The sequence below is a fragment of the Gouania willdenowi genome, chromosome 22 (genome assembly GCF_900634775.1).
Source record: "Gouania willdenowi chromosome 22, fGouWil2.1, whole genome shotgun sequence".
NCBI lineage: Eukaryota > Metazoa > Chordata > Actinopteri > Blenniiformes > Gobiesocidae > Gouania > Gouania willdenowi.
The window spans coordinates 33,967,842-33,984,731 of record NC_041065.1 but is presented as its reverse complement, the minus strand read 5'-3'; the positions used below and the strand labels follow the sequence as shown (position 1 = coordinate 33,984,731).

Genomic DNA, 16,890 nt, shown 5'->3' with positions numbered 1-16,890 from the left:
CCTGAGTGTGACGTCATTACATTACAGCTGTCTGCGCTGTGATTGGTTGAAAAGTCTGAGCTGTGATTTGTTGAAAAAGAGGCGTGTTCATTTCAATCTTTTTTATGCAAATTCATGTAGAACTCACATTTATAAATGAAACCAGAAAAATTAGAAAAATTAAAAATGTACAAAACATCAACAAATATACACAAAATAACTCAATAAAATTGCAAAATGTCAAATGAAATACCAACAGAAAACAAAAATGACAGAAAAATTTTGACATTTACAGAAAAAACACAAAGAATGACAAGAAAAATACACAAAATGACAACAAACATAGACAAGATAGATTGTACTTATAAATCACATTTTTTATGAAGACCAAACAAAATGACAAAAACACTGAAAATAAAAAAGGAATTACAAACGTCAAAAATACAACTAAAAAAACCAGCAAAACAACACAAATGCACAAAATGACTTCAAGGCGAGGCAAATGTACTTCAATCATAACATTATTCACACAAACAGCTGAAAAATATACAAAATGGCTAAAAAAATGACTTCAAAAACAAAACAACAAAAATACACAACATTACACATAAAAAATGGAAAACAAGCAAAAACCAGCTGAAACAACCAGTAAAACATCAAAAATGCCATTTTTATAGTTAATTAAACAAATATGGTGCATAATAATAATGTGTTTTTTGGACAAAGATTTACTAATAAGTACATTTAAAAGATTTAAGGCCACATTTGTATGAAAACAGTGAAGGATCCCTTTAACAAAAACAGTAAATAAAGAGTCTCTCTCCTGCTGAGCTGGAGAAGTCTGGAAGTTAGACTTTAATTATCCTCTTTTCTTATTTTCTGAGTCTGAACTGCAGGACGAGCTCAGCAGAAACAACGCTGACATTTTAAACACACACACACACACACACACACACTTTGTGTAAAATGTCATGTAGGTCAGGGCGAGCGACGTGTGACCTGATGCAACACAGCTTCATGTGAAAAGAGAGGTGGCCCCGGGCCCCTGGCTGTGTGGAAAAATGTAGAGTCCTATAAGCAACGCTGAGTCTAACAGGGGAGGTGTGTGGTGTGTGTGTGTGGGGGGGGGGGGGGGGGGGGGGGGGTAAGATACAGGGACACAAAGACAGAGGAAGAGAGAGAGAGGCTGTTGGAGATGGATTTAACCTGAGGGGCAGGTTGGAGTTACTTACTGCACATCTACATGTAAATCACATGAACGTCTTTGTGTGTGTGTGTGTGTGTGTGTGTCGACTCCGTCCCACAGAATGAGTGTGTGTCATCAACCTGACATGGAGTTCCTCAAAGACGGAGAGATGAAGAGAAGAAAGAAAGAAAGAACAAAGAAAGAAAGAAAAAGAAGAAGAAAGTCTTTTATAGGATAAACCTTGGGATTAGATTGTGTGTGTGTGTGTGTGTGGTGTGTGTGTGTGTGTGTGTGGTGTGTGTGTGTGTGTGTGTGTGTGTGTGTGTGTGTGTGTGAACTAAACACAATCAGAGCTTCCTAACCTCCCATTCAATGGTTAGCCTTTCTGTTTGTGTGTGATTGTGTGTGTGGGAGTTTGTGACCCAAATCGAGCTCTGCTGTGATGTGCATAAATCCATGTGTGTGTGTGTGTGTGTGTGTTCCTTAATAAATCCCTTTATGCGTCTCAGACAGATTTCCCGATGCAGTCCTTCTAATGTGTGTGTATTGTTGTGTTAATGTGTGTTAGTGTGCAGCACCACTATAGTCGTATCTCATCTCAACAGGAGGACAGACAACACTCAGCTGTTCACCCACCGACACCTAAAGTGGCCTGAGCTGAGCCGTTGGAATTGGATTATCTCCTCATACATTTTCTATGATAGAGCAGGACCTGCAGAGAGCAGTGGATTTAAAGAAAGCTTTTTTTCATACAAATACAGACTTATTCAGGTCAGAATGAGACGATATGGCTCTTAAAAAAAACACCGGCCAATCCCAGAAAACAAACTAATTAATCAACAAAAAAAGACACTTAAGAGACGGAATTAATCTCAGAGGAACACGTACGAGAAAAATATAAATATATCTTCTGAAACCATATTAACACAGTATGCAATTATCTCTAGGGATGCCCAATGTTTCAGAGCCAACAGATTTTCAACAGTTTTCTTTCATTTGGGCCAGAAATTCATGTAAAGCAGCATGTTAAAAATGTGTGCACATGAAAAATAAATCTAAATGTTAAATGTGAATCTAAATGTTACATCTAAATCTAAATGTCTGGTGCAGACAACATCAGTGGCTGCATGCTGAGACATTGTGCCGTAGGGATGTAACGGTTACCGGGGTCACAGTAGACCACGGTGAAGGTTACCAATTTTGTTTTAATTACCATGGTAACATTCGTGGTCGATAACCACGGTGTGGCAAACTCGCAAGGTACTTTATCAAAGTATGAAATAACAATGACAGTAATAATGAATAATTACACGGAGCTGGAAGAAAAGAAGGTCTGAAAGAAAAGTAAGTTGCCTTCAACATGATGTGGTCACCAGGTGAAGATCTACTGTAAAAGATTGAGCCATTCTTCAGCCAACAGCAACCAATGTGTGCTGAGAAAGGAGAGGATGGCATCTGATGCTGCCATCCAGCCTGTCCTGGACCACATCACCTGTGAGGTACTGGTGGAAAACAATGATGACCCACCTTCGACTAAGGAGATGTAAAGGGTCATGAGACCTTAACAGCAGGTACACCGAGAGGGCAAAGAATGTCATGAAAATGACTTGTTTCATTGATCAGATCCCCTGAACCCAGAAAAAGTTCATATGCTGATATTTTTACACTTTAATCTGAAGTGAACAGATGCATGTATGACACGCCCACTGTGCTGTTCATTTGATTGGTTCACATATTTTATTTTGTTGTTACTGATGCAATAAGTTTATCATGAGTTTATATTGTGGTTATTGTTAATGTTGCATTTTTGATAGATTTTTACTGTGATTATTGTTAATGTTGCACAGTTTTTTTTTATACTTATTTAATGTTAACTTTGCAGTGTTTTGTTCAGTTTGTTACTGTTACAACTTTAATATATAATAAATCTATTTAAATATAAATCTTGGTGAAATTCTTTCAATTAATCAGTGTTTTTCAGGCATTTTAAAAATCCTGTGGTATATTGATAACCATGGTGTGAAATGTTATAAGGTTACATCCCTAATGCAGAGCAGTTAGTGGGCGTGTTTCAGAGATCAATGGACAGCAGTACACTCCCCCAGTTACCCCCATCCCCAAGAAAAGCTCCATCAAACCTCTGAATGACGTCATCTCTCTGTGATGAAGATGATCATATAACAACACATCATCAGAGAAAGCCACTCCCAGATGGACCTGCTCCAAAGTGCTTATCGTGCAGATGATGTAAAAACATTCACACAAACACCTCAGCCAGGCTCCTCCTCTGCGTTCATCACCCTGCAGCCCCACATCCTGGCTGACAAACTCTCCTCTGGACCACCAGAATATCCTGTAGATATTAAATATATATATATACATATTCTGACCAACAGAGAGTTCTGGTCAACAACACGTTTTCTGACCTCCAACACACCTCACCAGCTCCCCTCAGGGCTGTGTGCTCTCACTGATGACATCAGAACCACACAGCCTAACGGTCATCTGCTGCAGTATGCAGACCACACAGTGGTCCTGTCTCAGGCCCCTCCCATCACCACGGATCAGCTCTTGTAACAGTGGAGGGGTGTGACAGCTCCTACTGTAATATCACCAAGTTTATCATTGTACCAGTTGTTAGAACTACACAAATATTTATTCATGGTGTTTGTTTTCTAGAGTTTATCTGTGAGTGTTTCTCTCTTCTGTTCCACAAACCAAAGTGTTTTATTGTTATACTTTAAAAGTACAATCAAAATAAAGGTAAAAACACTTGTCATGTGTTCTTTTGTTTTGAAACCTAAAAGAAAAGGTTTGTTGTGTGTTTTTATAGACGTGATAGCTTCACGTTTGCCCCCGTCCAATCAGAGCCTTCCCAACCCCCACACTGAAAGCACAATTAAATAAAGCCAAATAAACCGGTTTTCCATGTAAACCTTAGTTCAGAATTACTATTTCCATGTAAACACAAAGTGGCCAATGTCAACAAGACCAAAGACATGGTGGTGACCTTCTCCAACAAGTAGAAGACTGTTGAAGTAGACGAGGAGTACAAATATCTGCAGTTCTCCTCCAACACAGAGGAGGTTCTCAGGAAATGTCAGGAGCAGAAATATCTCCTTAGGAAGCTCAGTTCCTTTGGAGTCACTAAGAACATCCTCCTGATGTTCTACGACTCCTTCATCTAGAGCATCATTACATTCTCCAGAACCTACTGGTTCCACTCCACCAGCCTCCAGAACAGAAACCTGTAAGAACTCTGTCTACCATCTACCAGCAGCAGACACTCAGGTTAGCAGGTGGGATCAAGCAGGACCCCTCACACGCTCTTTTCCCAGCATTTGATTGGCTCCCCTCAGGCTCCACTGCTCCTGCTGTAGGACACAGAGGAGAAGAACCACCTTTGTTCCCACGCTGTGCAGCACATTCATTTACTGCTCTGTGTGCCTTTGTACAGCCCCACGGGGACGAATAAAGTTTTTTGAATCAAATTGAAATTAAATTGAAAGGTCAATGTTAAATCTAAATCTAAATGTTAAATCTAAATCTAAATGTTAAATCTAAATCTAAATGTTAAATCTAAATCTAAATGTTAAATCTAATTCTAAATCTAAATGTTAAATCTAATTCTAAATCTAAATGTTAAATCTAAATCTAAATGTTAAATCTAAATCTAAATGTTAAATCTAAATCTAAATGTTAAATCTAAATCTAAATGTTAAATCTAATTCTAAATCTAAATGTTAAATCTAATTCTAAATCTAAATGTTAAATCTAAATCTAAATGTTAAATCTAAATCTAAATGTTAAATCTAAATCTAAATGTTAAATCTAAATCTAAATCTAAATGTTAAATCTAAATCTAAATGTTAAATCTAAATCTAAATGTTAAATCTAAATCTAAATCTAAATGTTAAATCTAAATCTCAATGTTAAATAGGTCACCAAGTGTAAAGCTAAATGTTTAGACACTGAGCAAAGTGGAAAGGTCAGCACCTGTCAATCACGCAGCTCAGTGACCAAATTTTTACATTCGGCACCCCATAATTATCAACGATAACTATTAACGATTTAACTTGAACGTTACTTAGCTTAGCTAGCACTCGGCTAAGCTAATTAGTAGCTGAGCCAAGAGTTAGGTTCGATCATATCTGAAGTTAATTATTAAAGATAGATTTATTTTTATAATATTTACATCATTACAAACTATACTTAGTTTTTTAGCAAAAAAATGTTGACAAACAAAATAAATAAATAAAGAGGTGAGAAAAAAACAAAGGCTTTATTTATTTGCTCTTCAAAGTTTTGTCTGTTGTTCTGTTGATATCACGTTGGTTTTGCTTTAGGACAGAATAATTATAATTATAATATTATACTGCAGCCTTTGAAACTTATGCTTTCATTTATCATCGTGTGTGTGTGTGTGTGTGTGTGTGTGTGTGTGTGTGTGTGTGTGTGTGTGTGTGTGTGTGTTATAATGTGGAGGAGCCCAAACACACACGACTGTAAATAATGTTGGGCATTAGACATTTAATTATGTTTATATGTAAGGACGTGTTAGACATGTATAAGCGCAAAAACGACTCGAAAAAAACACAAAATGACTAGAAAATAACACTAGATGTCTACAAAAGTAAAAATAACAACAAAAAAGCGACAACAAAACGCCAAGTTGAGAGAAAAAGACATCAAACGATACTAAGAACACAAACAACAACAAAAACAGAGAATGAGAGAAAAGAAACACACCTGAAACACAAAAAATTAGAGAAACATATAGTAATTATTACCAAGAAGATGCAAACAACAGAAATACACAAAAACACAAAAACAATATTCTAAATGATGCCAAAAATGCACAAGAGTATACAGTAAAATGAGAAAACAAAAACAAACAATAAGAATTTGAGAGAAAGCTATACTAAATGATGTCAAGAATAACCAAAAAACAACAAAAATACACCAAAAAAAACACCACAAACACACAAAACGTCTATAAAAACACACAATGCGAGAAAAATATTTAATAAATTATATAATAAAGAATACACAAACAAGAACAGAAAAATGACAACAAAAACACACTGAGAGAGAAAAACAAAGTAAATTTCACCAAAACAACAACAGAAACACACAAAATGAGAAAAAATACAATAAGTGAAACCAAAACGATACAAAACGACGATAAAAACACAACAAAAGAGAAAAATTTACTGCAGGATAATAAAAAATACACAAACTGACCAGAAAAAAACACAAAATGAAGGAAAAACACACAAAACAGCATAAATATGCTAAAATGATCATAATAATGCTCAGATTGGTCATTATTCTAAATGCTGACATGAAATGTCGTAATGTGGGAGATAAATCATATTATTGAATGAAAACTTTCCATCTCTTCCTGACATGTTTTTATCGTCTCAGACTTTCTGTAACAACAACCATATCTACAGCCATTAATCAGTGACAAAAAGTTTAAAACATAAGTTATTTAATATTTAATATGATCTCATTTGTCTCTGATTGGGTCGATTCCTGGGGGTGAAACTAATGACTCAATCAGACACTGCAAAGTTTGTGTGCGACATGGTTTTATATAAATATATATATATATATATATATATATATATATATATATATATATATATATATATATATGAAACTCAGAGCTACAAACGCTGAGGAAAAGTCAGATTATTAAAAGAGTGGAACCCCCCAGACATGAAATAGTTTTTTAAAAAAATGACTTTTAAACGTGACAACACAGGTAAGCAACGTGTGTGGACATGTTGTAAAGATGTTTTATGTGTAACATCTGACCTACATAGAGAGAACCTCCCCCTGCCTCCACAGACTGGGAGGAGCTACTGCTGTGTTTAAAATGCAGAGAAAAAGATGGATTTCTGTCTAATTTACAGCGTTTTAATCCAACGCAGAAACAAAGAAAAGAAGAAGATTCTCAGGTTTCCACGTCGTGACCTTGTAGAAAACATTATTTATGAGGCATTTGATGTGTGTGTGTGTGTGTGTGTGTGTGTGTGTGTGATCAATTAAAATGAACAGATGTTGAATCCCAGGCGGTTTGTGTAGATGTATGACTCAGATCAGACGATGCTGCTGATGTTTAGTGTTTGAATCTGTGAGATTTTCATCACAAACGTCTTCATTTAATCCACAGGTAACAGGAGAGAAATGATCGTCAGTAAAACATTCAATATGTATCAACGCTGTCACAAAAACAACAGATGTTTAGAGTTTTTATACCAAATTTTATGTAAAATTGATTTACATTATAATTTTTTAAGGTGTTAAAATGTGACACAGTTTTATGTTAATGCGAATTTGTATCTGGGTTTATTTTTGCTCTAAGAATTATTTTTATTTAGGACTGGGACTTTAACGCATTAATTACAATCAATTAATTCATTACAGAAAAATAACAAACCAACGCAGTTAATCGCTTCTTTTTTTTTTGTACTCCAAATAGCGCGGAACCTTTCTCATTTCATGGGTTCCTGATACACCCATAACACTGATGCACAGAGCACAACACATGAAACAGGAGAACCAGAGGATTTTAAAGAAAAACACTGGATGAAAATTGTAGCACAGACACATTAATAAACACTAGTTTGTCATTTAAGCTCATTTATTGTTTTCATTAATTTTAAATTAAAAAAAAAACATTGCTTCTCATGTCAAATATTAATTCCTATGTGATTAATTTAGATTAATTTAGATTAATCAAGACTAATTATTTCCAAAGTCTCTAATGAATTAGATGAATGTTTTAATGGAGCGCCACCACTACTTTTATTATCTTGTATATTCTTGTTTCCAATGTAGAATTCAATACAGAAGTAGAATATTATTATTTCACAAACTTTTTCCAAACCCAAAGCAAATCACAGAAATCTCCTTTATGAAAGTTACATTAGCTGAGAAGGATTTAGTGTCAATATCCTCTTTTATTTATCGTCCCCAGTCTCACATAAAGTGGATGTAATCCTTAAAGTCAAGGCAGGGAATTACTGAGGTTCAACTGGCAGAATAAATGTGTGTGTGTGTGTGTGTGTGTGTGTGTGTGTGTGTGTGTGTGTGTGTGTGTGTGTGTGTGTGTGTGTGTGTGTGTGTGTGTGTGTGTGTGTGTGTGTGTGTGTGTGTGTGCGTGTGTGTGTGTGTGTGTTAAAATGGACAAAGAAATAGAAACAGCATATCTTGAGACCTCCGTTTTACAGCAATATAATTTTGATTTATCACACTCCAGTTCTTCTACATCCATCCGTACATCCATCCATCCATCCATCCGTACATCCATCCATCCATCCATCCATCCGTACATCCAACACCAGTCAAATACTCACTTTATAAACCATGTGTTTTTATTTTACAGCCTGTGTTACATTACACATTAAACCAGTGTTAGTTTTGTTGACTATTTTTTAAATACGTTAAGGTTTCATTTATTCAACAGTTTTCAGGAAATTTATTTTGATCTCCTGACATGTTTCAACTGCCAACTGCCAGTTTTCCTTAAAGGTGTCTGCTGATCGCTTTGATGTGTCCTTTGATGTGATTTTTATTTATTTATTTATTTTTGTCAACTAAATTTCTTTAAGCAACAATAACTAGACTATGACTTTTTTTAAATACCTGTGAAAGAAAACTATATCACAATATAATGATATTTTTCATAAACTATAATATTCACAATGGGATGAAATACAATCAGAACTTTACTAAGTTTATTTTTAGGGAATATATTCAATTAAAAATACTTTTGTTGCATGGAAGGCGGAACAAAATCCTCATGTCGTTTATTCAGACAACTGTTTTCAGGAAATTTAATTTGAAATTTACTTTGATCCCATGACATGTTTAAACTGCCAACAGCCAGTCTTCCTCAGAGGCGTCTGCTAATTGTTTTGATGTTTCCTTTGATGTTTTTTTTTTTTTCATTTTTGTCAACAACATTTTTTGTCGCTTCAAAAAATGTTGTTGACAAAAATGAAAAAAAAAAAACTATAGACTATAGTATATACTGTTTTCTATATACTATAGTATATACTGTCTAGTATATACTATAGTATATACTGTTTACTATATACTATAGTATATACTGTCTAGTATAGACTATAGTATATACTGTCTACTATAGACTATAATATATACTGTCTACTATAGACTATAGTATGATAGGATGATCAGCGTTCCCACTGAAGTATACTTCCAAGTTTCCCAAGATGCATCTGGAACCTCCAGAGTTAAAAACCTTGTTCACACTGAGGATAAATATCTCTGTTGAGTCTCCACCTTTATTTTGAAAGTTCTGAAAACATTTGAAGTGAGAAAGTGACCAAGTAGAATATCAACATGTGCTCATTTGATCCATAAAACTCACGTAGACATATTTCACACATTTTCAGAGATTGGTCTACTGACTACACTTCCTCTTCACTTCAAAATAAGAGCCCTATTTACTAATGGAAGGCAAGAAGAGATGCTTTTATTTTGAAAAGCAGATGTTTGAGTGTCATCTTAAAGCTGGTCCCAGGGCCATTTTACAACCAGCTCCCAATGCATCATGGGATGGTTAAGTATGACTAGTCATACTTAAAACATGTCCCCATACAGTATACATCCTGGTATTTCTCACATAATCTATGTTATTCATACTATCTAACGTCAACACACGACACACTACATTTAGACGTCAGTACGTTAGTATACGCCATTTTGAACACGACCCATGACTAAATTTTGACTAAAACTAAGTTGCATTTTAGTCAAAAAGAAAACGACTAAAACAAAATCTAAATTTAAAGTCATAATAAACAGTGTTTGTGTTACAGCAGCATCAGTTTCAGCGTCCTGGGATGTTTTTAATGCGTGTGTGTGTGTGTGTGTTAGCGGTGGGAAAAAACGCTCCACAGCGACCAAAAAAAGAACGAGAAGAAGAAAAAGACGTGCATGGGGAAAGGGAGAAAATGTTCCCCCTCGCCTGTTAAATATTTGAGAAGCTTTCTGTGGAACACTGAGACAGGCCTGTGTGTGTGTGTGTGTGTGTGTGTGTGTGTGTGCTGACACACAACTACTGCTGCTTGTTTGCACTAATTCTGCTGAGAGAGAGAGAGGAAAGACCTACAGTCTATTATCTACCTGGGAGAGAGAGGATGAGGAGGATGGATGAGGATGGTTGATGAAGAGGAGGATGAGGATGGATGAAAGTGAGTTAGGGAAGTGGGGGAGGAATGGGGGCGAGAGAAAGAGGCTCTGCTCAGGTTGTCACAAACCATTAGACAGACGGACCGAGTGTGTGCTCGGCCCCATGTCAATGAGGTGTGTGTGTGTGTGTGTACAGTAAATCTGTACGCACTGATTAGAGCAGCTGACACTAGGGCTGTGCATTGCCATGAATCTGATAATACAATACCAAATATCGCAATATGAATAATTACAAATTTCCCCTTTATAAGTACAAAATCATGAGATATAATTTATTTCATTTTTTTTACATGCGAGAAGAAGTAAATATTAACTGTAATTAAAGCACAAATATCAAAAACAAGTTTTGCTTCTACAACAGATTCTCATTCTGTTAAGTTCTTAAATTATGAATAAAAAGTCACCTCATACATCTATCAAAATGTTCAGTATGCTTTATAAAAATAAAGATAAATTAATTTTCAGCTAAAAGTCATAGAGGAGTGATGTAATTCAACAGGTCTGATGGTGCGTTCACTGACACCTAGTGACTGGGAGTTTAATCACAATTCCTTTTTTAATCCCAGGGAGAAATTGCTTTGTTAGTCGCTCAAGAAAATATCACAAATAAAATAATAAATTAAGATAGATAATACTGATAATACTAATAATAATACAAATAAACAAATTTGTGTTTACGTGCTATGCAGATGTTAGCGACATTAAATAGTTTTTTTCTATATAAAAAAGATGATATATATATACTGTATATATATCTGTGATATATCACAGAATTGATTTTTTCTTACACCCTTACAACTAGGGCAGTGACGATATGATTCACATACATGATACAATATTTCTATATCCTCAACAGTATAATATCAGTAAGTGAGAATTCCCCCTTTACAAGTACAAAACGATATATTCATTCTTTCTTTATGCTTTGTATCAAACTTCATGAGAATAAAAATAATAATAATATGAAATACATATATGTTCTAATCACTAGAAGAAATAGATTTAACATAAATTGTACATATGTATCCCTCAGTTTGAGAAGCGAAATCTTAATCCCGCCCCTAATCCGGTAAGAAATACAATTAATTTCTTTATTTTTCAATATGCGAGAACAAGTAAATGTTTACTAACTGTAATTCACGCACCAATATCAAAAATAAGAGTTCATCAAACTATTACATTTTTTATTAAAAACGTTTAACTTTTGTTCTTAAATTCTTAAATAAAAATTGGAAACCAATGTTAGCATAACTGGATTTTTCTTCATAAAAAAGAATTTAAAAAATTGATTTAGACATTTTTTGGGACTGATACGATAATTGCGCTGTGAAATATTGCGATATATCGCAGAATTTTTTTTCTTCTTTTTTTTTCAATTCTTAATATAATGTACATAATAAACTAAGATTTTTTCAATGCCATAAAACACAGTGACTGTACAAAATATACATCTACCTCATGTATTACAGGTTTTCAGTGAAATGGTCCCAAACTTTTGATACTTTAGGTTGGTTCTTCTTCAAGATGAAAATGGCGACGCGATATTGTTTTTTGTCATTTTTGTCGGCAACAATGTCTGACAGACACAGATATTCTCTCACTGTGGGAAACAAAATGATCTACCACACAATATTATTTCCACTTCACAAAACACGTGACACTGAGTATGATTTGCTACTGTGCGCGTGTGCGCGTCCATAAATCCTGGAGTCCAAACACTGGAGGAACAACAGAGTGAAGGGGATCAGATGGAGTCAAAGTGCTTACGTCACGATCCTAATGATGCTTTGATCTTTTGATGATTTTTTTTAGAGGACAAACGAAGGAGCCAGGTACACACACGCACACGCACGCGCACGGACCGAGCCAAACTTACTTGGGGTTGGAGCTGTTCCAATAGACCGCGTGTCTGTCGAAGATGATCTTCTCCTCGGCCCACGCGCACACCCAGGACAGGATGGAGAGCACCATCACCTCCATCACACACCTCTGACCCAACATCTTAGAGGGAGGGGTTTCCCTTTTCTATCTCTGGATCTTCTTCTTCTTCTTCTTCCTCAGGTCTTTCCTCCTCTAGATCATCAGTATCAGTGCGCGCGCCTTTTGGATGGATCAATAACTGCTGTCATTAAAAGCTCCGATAGTTTCAAGTCATTATCCACGATGTTCATCCACAGACAGCCACAGACACGGACACAGACAGCTTCACGTGGCCAAACTTTTGCGCCATTACGCACAGCTGGAGACGGGAATCAAACACCTGGATGATCAAAGCCAGTCCTCCTCCTCCTAATCAATAATCAATAATCACTGTAGGACCCTGTGCACGATGCTGTCACTCAGCAGGAAACGGAGACGGAAAACTGAGTGAAACGCGTCCTCGTGTCCGGAGTGAACATCCTCAGGATTGAAGAGGAAAAATGTAATAAATGAATCCAACAAGATCTGATAATGTAAAAGTTATGATCATCATCATCCTATGACACGGTGCAGAGCTCCGTCCTCCACCTACATCATCATCATCATTCTCTCTTCAACATCCAGCGCGCGCTCTGCTGTCGGTGGGCGGAGCCTACGATGGTTCCCTGTGGATGGGCGGAGCCTGCGCTGGCTGACTCACTGCGCCCCGCCCACCAGTTTCTGATCTGACTAATGATTCCAGTCTGTATGAAGGTGCGTTAGTGCCACAATAAAAGAAAAAAAGAAATTTCAGCATTAAGAGTTTAAAGTCGTAATATTTCAAGATTAAAGTCGTCATTTTATGAAAATAGAGTCGTAATTTATTAGATTAATGTCTTAACGTTGAGTCGCAAGATCTTGAGAATTGTCATAATTTTATTAGAATAGTCATAATATTTCTAAATTAAAGTCATAGTATTTACAGAATAAAGTCATAATTCTATTAAAGTTGTATTATTTTGAGATTAAAGTCAGAATATTTTAAGAATAGAGTCAAATTTATGAGAATAAAGTCACTATTATATTAAAGTTGTCATATTTTGAGATTAAAGTTGTCTTTTTCTTCTCCTTCGTCTACACTATGTACTGTAATCTTTTATAGACAGAAATACATGTTTTATTATTGCAATTTAATGAATTAATTTTATTACATAATTGTGACCATCACAGTCCTCCCTAAGGAAGGGTAAGAAATACTTTATTATATTAAAAAGAGGGCAGTGTTACATCTCGGTGAGGGGGGAGGGAACAGGGGAGGGGGAGTCAGGGTTGGGGAAGAATTGGCTGTTTTAAGGTGAGAGTGAAATGTGATGTCATAGTTGTGCATATTATAGATAAATAAATAAAGCTGTATCTTGTAATGTTTTTCTTGATTTAACAGAAATTATTTTCTCCATCCAAATGTGTCCTGATCCTTTTCCATAGTTTGAAACATTCCAGACTTAAGATGTGAACGTTTTCTTTTTCAACAATCGACTGAGACGTTTAGACGTTGACTTTGTTTCCTGTCGTTAGAGACGTTCACTGTGAACAAATGTAGCAGAAATAAAAAAATAACAGAATTCACTTTCCAACACATTCACAATATCGCTCATACATCTATAATATATCTATAGGTTTAATATTGTCCCATGTACAGTAAACCACCGATCCTTCTTTTTCTAATGCATCCAAAGGAATTCTGGTAAATTTTGAGAACATTTGTTGCAAATTCTAGTGATTTTGATCAGTTGCTTCACATTCAGGATATTGTAAGTGGTAGTATTAACATATTAACGTGTTTACGTATTAACGTATTAACGTGTTTACGTATTAACGTGTTTACGTATTAACATATTAACGTGTTTACGTATTAACGTGTTTACGTATTAACGTGTTTACGTATTAACGTATTAACGTGTTTACGTATTAACGTATTAACGTGTTTACGTATATAACGTGTTTACGTATTTAACGTGTTTACGTATTAACGTGTTTACGTATTAACGTGTTTACGTATTAACGTATTAACGTGTTTACGTATTAACGTATTAACGTGTTTACGTATTTACGTGTTTACGTATTAACGTGTTTACGTATTAACGTATTAACGTGTTTACGTATTAACGTGTTTACGTATTAACGTATTAACGTGTACAAACAGGGCACCACACTTTTGTGCTTTTCTTTCACAGAAACATGGATTTTTTTCTGGTCCGACCATTCATGCTCTCACAGGTGGTAAATATATTAGTTTATCTTTTTTTTGTTTCATTTTCTCTATTTGTTCACACAAAAATAACAAAAAAATATACCAAATGACAAAAATACACACAATGACAGAACTTCACTAAACGATGCTAAAAATGCTTCATTTAGTTTTTTTTAATTTATTTTGTAAAGTCATTTTGTGTATTTTTGTGGTCAAATACATTTTTCTCTTATTTTGTTCATTTTTAGTAGTGTTGTGTATTTTAAAACCATTATGTGTGTTTTGTTCTACAGTCATTTTAGTTTATCTGTTGTTATTTTATGTATTTTTGGGTTTTTTAACATCATTTTGATGCGTTTGCTTTGAAGGCCACATTTTTCCTAATTGTTGATCAGCTGTGTTTAATAAATGATGGTTTAATGTGTGTCTACAAGCATTATTCATAGAGTTTAAATGCTTTGATCTACCCTGAGGCTTATACAGTATATACATGACCAGTGAGTTCATAACTTATAGATCTATGTGTGTTAGAATGTGGCTTTAAGCTGCTTCCATCAAGCATCAATACCTTCTACAGCCTGTGTTCCAATTATCATTCCTAGTGGGAATCTCTGAGTTAACAAAATGAAGTGTTTCCTTTATTCTTTTTTCTCTAAAATCCAAACATTTCCCCAGATATACTGTATGTCAGCGTTACATTTTCAAAAGGATATTTTCCTGCTCCTTCCTCATGTAAAGTGACCTAGTTCTGTTAAAAAATAACACCTTTAATTTGGACTGAGAACCCAAATACAGCTGTGCTGAGGATGAATTATTCAACATCTGTCTGAGGCGTTCATATGTAAACAGGTGAATAAAGCTGCTAAAAACAAAAGAAATGAACGCATCTTTTTGACCTTTTCACCTCCTCCCGTCTCTGCTGAGTCACTCCTAGGATTTAAATATAAAAGCCTTTAGATGCAGTTCTTTACTGAAGGACAGACATGGTTAACGAGCAGATTTACACTAAAGAACTCTCAAAAATCACCAGACAATAAGCAAAAATATCTAAAACAACAACACACAAAATAAGATCCAAACACTAAAGGGAAAACTAAATGCAAAACGATACAAATTTAAACTAAATGGCTCCAAAAACAGTCAAAGACAACAAAACTGGCCAAAAATAACTGCAAAATGTTCAAAATGACAAAAAAACATATAACGCCAAAAACACAGAAAACGATTATAAAAAGGCACAAAACACTGAAATTGCAGAAAAATATAAAAAAGGAGAAAATTGACAAAATAGGAACAAAAACACACGAACGGACAAAACTGTTCAAAAATAGAAAATTATAAAAAAAATGTACAAATCAATGAAAATACAGGAAAATGATAGAGAAATATGGAAAATGACAAACTTACACAAAAATGGCAACACAAATAACCAAAATTACTTCTAAAATACACAAACTGGTTCCAAATCACACAAAACAACAAAGACACAAAACAGCACAAAAACATACAAAACCATCACAAAAACACATGAACCTTTGTATCAGATCAGATATAATCACGTTTGTGGCTCCGCCCCCTGTGATTAAAGTTGTCCTTCTCTGTGTTAAACACAAACAATCACAGAAGTAGGAAACATATCTTTCCTTAAATATACAGTATGTAGCATGCTGCATGGTGTGGTTTCATTCTTTACCTTAAACCAGCAGGTTTTCATTTGTGGGTGGCCTCAGTTTGTCAGTGTTTAGTTGATTAAAAAATGCAGAACCAAGTGAAATAAGTGTTGCCAGATGTGGTTGGATTACAGGCCACATGTTTTCATTTATTCTCCTACACACAGACTGTTGGACGGAGCTGAAAAACATCCCATGGGCTGAAACTGGCAAACAAAGGTTGGTTCTTTAGTTACAGACGAGATAACACATTGAACTAATAACTAACGTTATTTCAGGTTTCTGACAAATAAATCACAACGTACTTCACTGGTTCTCAACCATGGGGTCGCAAGTCACTGGGAGGTCATCAGATGCCTTCAAGTAACTAAGAAATGTAGCTTTTATGGACAATTTCAGCCCATTTATGCTTATTTTTTTTAACCTTTTTTCTGCAACTAAACCAAACTTTACCATATTTTAACCTATTTTCATAACTTTTTCTTGCCACATTTTTGCTCCTTTTAATGTATTTCTGCTACATTTCTCCCATTTTAATGTCTTTTCTGCACATTTTTAAAATCTCATTTTACCACATTTCTCACCATTTTGTGTCACTTTGAACCCATTTTCTTTCTGATCAAAACAAGGATTTGTATTTTTGTTAAATAAATTGACAAAAACACAAAACAATAGAA

At 35.0% G+C, this 16,890-nt stretch overlaps 1 protein-coding gene across 2 annotated transcripts in view; it reads right to left on the bottom strand.

Annotated features, from left to right (window-relative positions):
- The window catches only part of efna2a (ephrin-A2a), a 122,923-nt gene extending 109,785 nt beyond the window's left edge, over window positions 1-13,138 (bottom strand). Inside the window, exon 1 of one of the 2 annotated variants that reach the window (XM_028437149.1) lies at window positions 12,270-13,138. In XM_028437149.1, coding sequence (XP_028292950.1) covers window positions 12,270-12,394 — 125 coding nt within the window. In that variant the 5' untranslated portion in view covers window positions 12,395-13,138. The remainder of the gene's footprint in view (window positions 1-12,269) is intronic. The other variant, XM_028437150.1, reaches the window with a different exon arrangement.
- Between the last annotated feature and the right edge of the window lie 3,752 nt (window positions 13,139-16,890).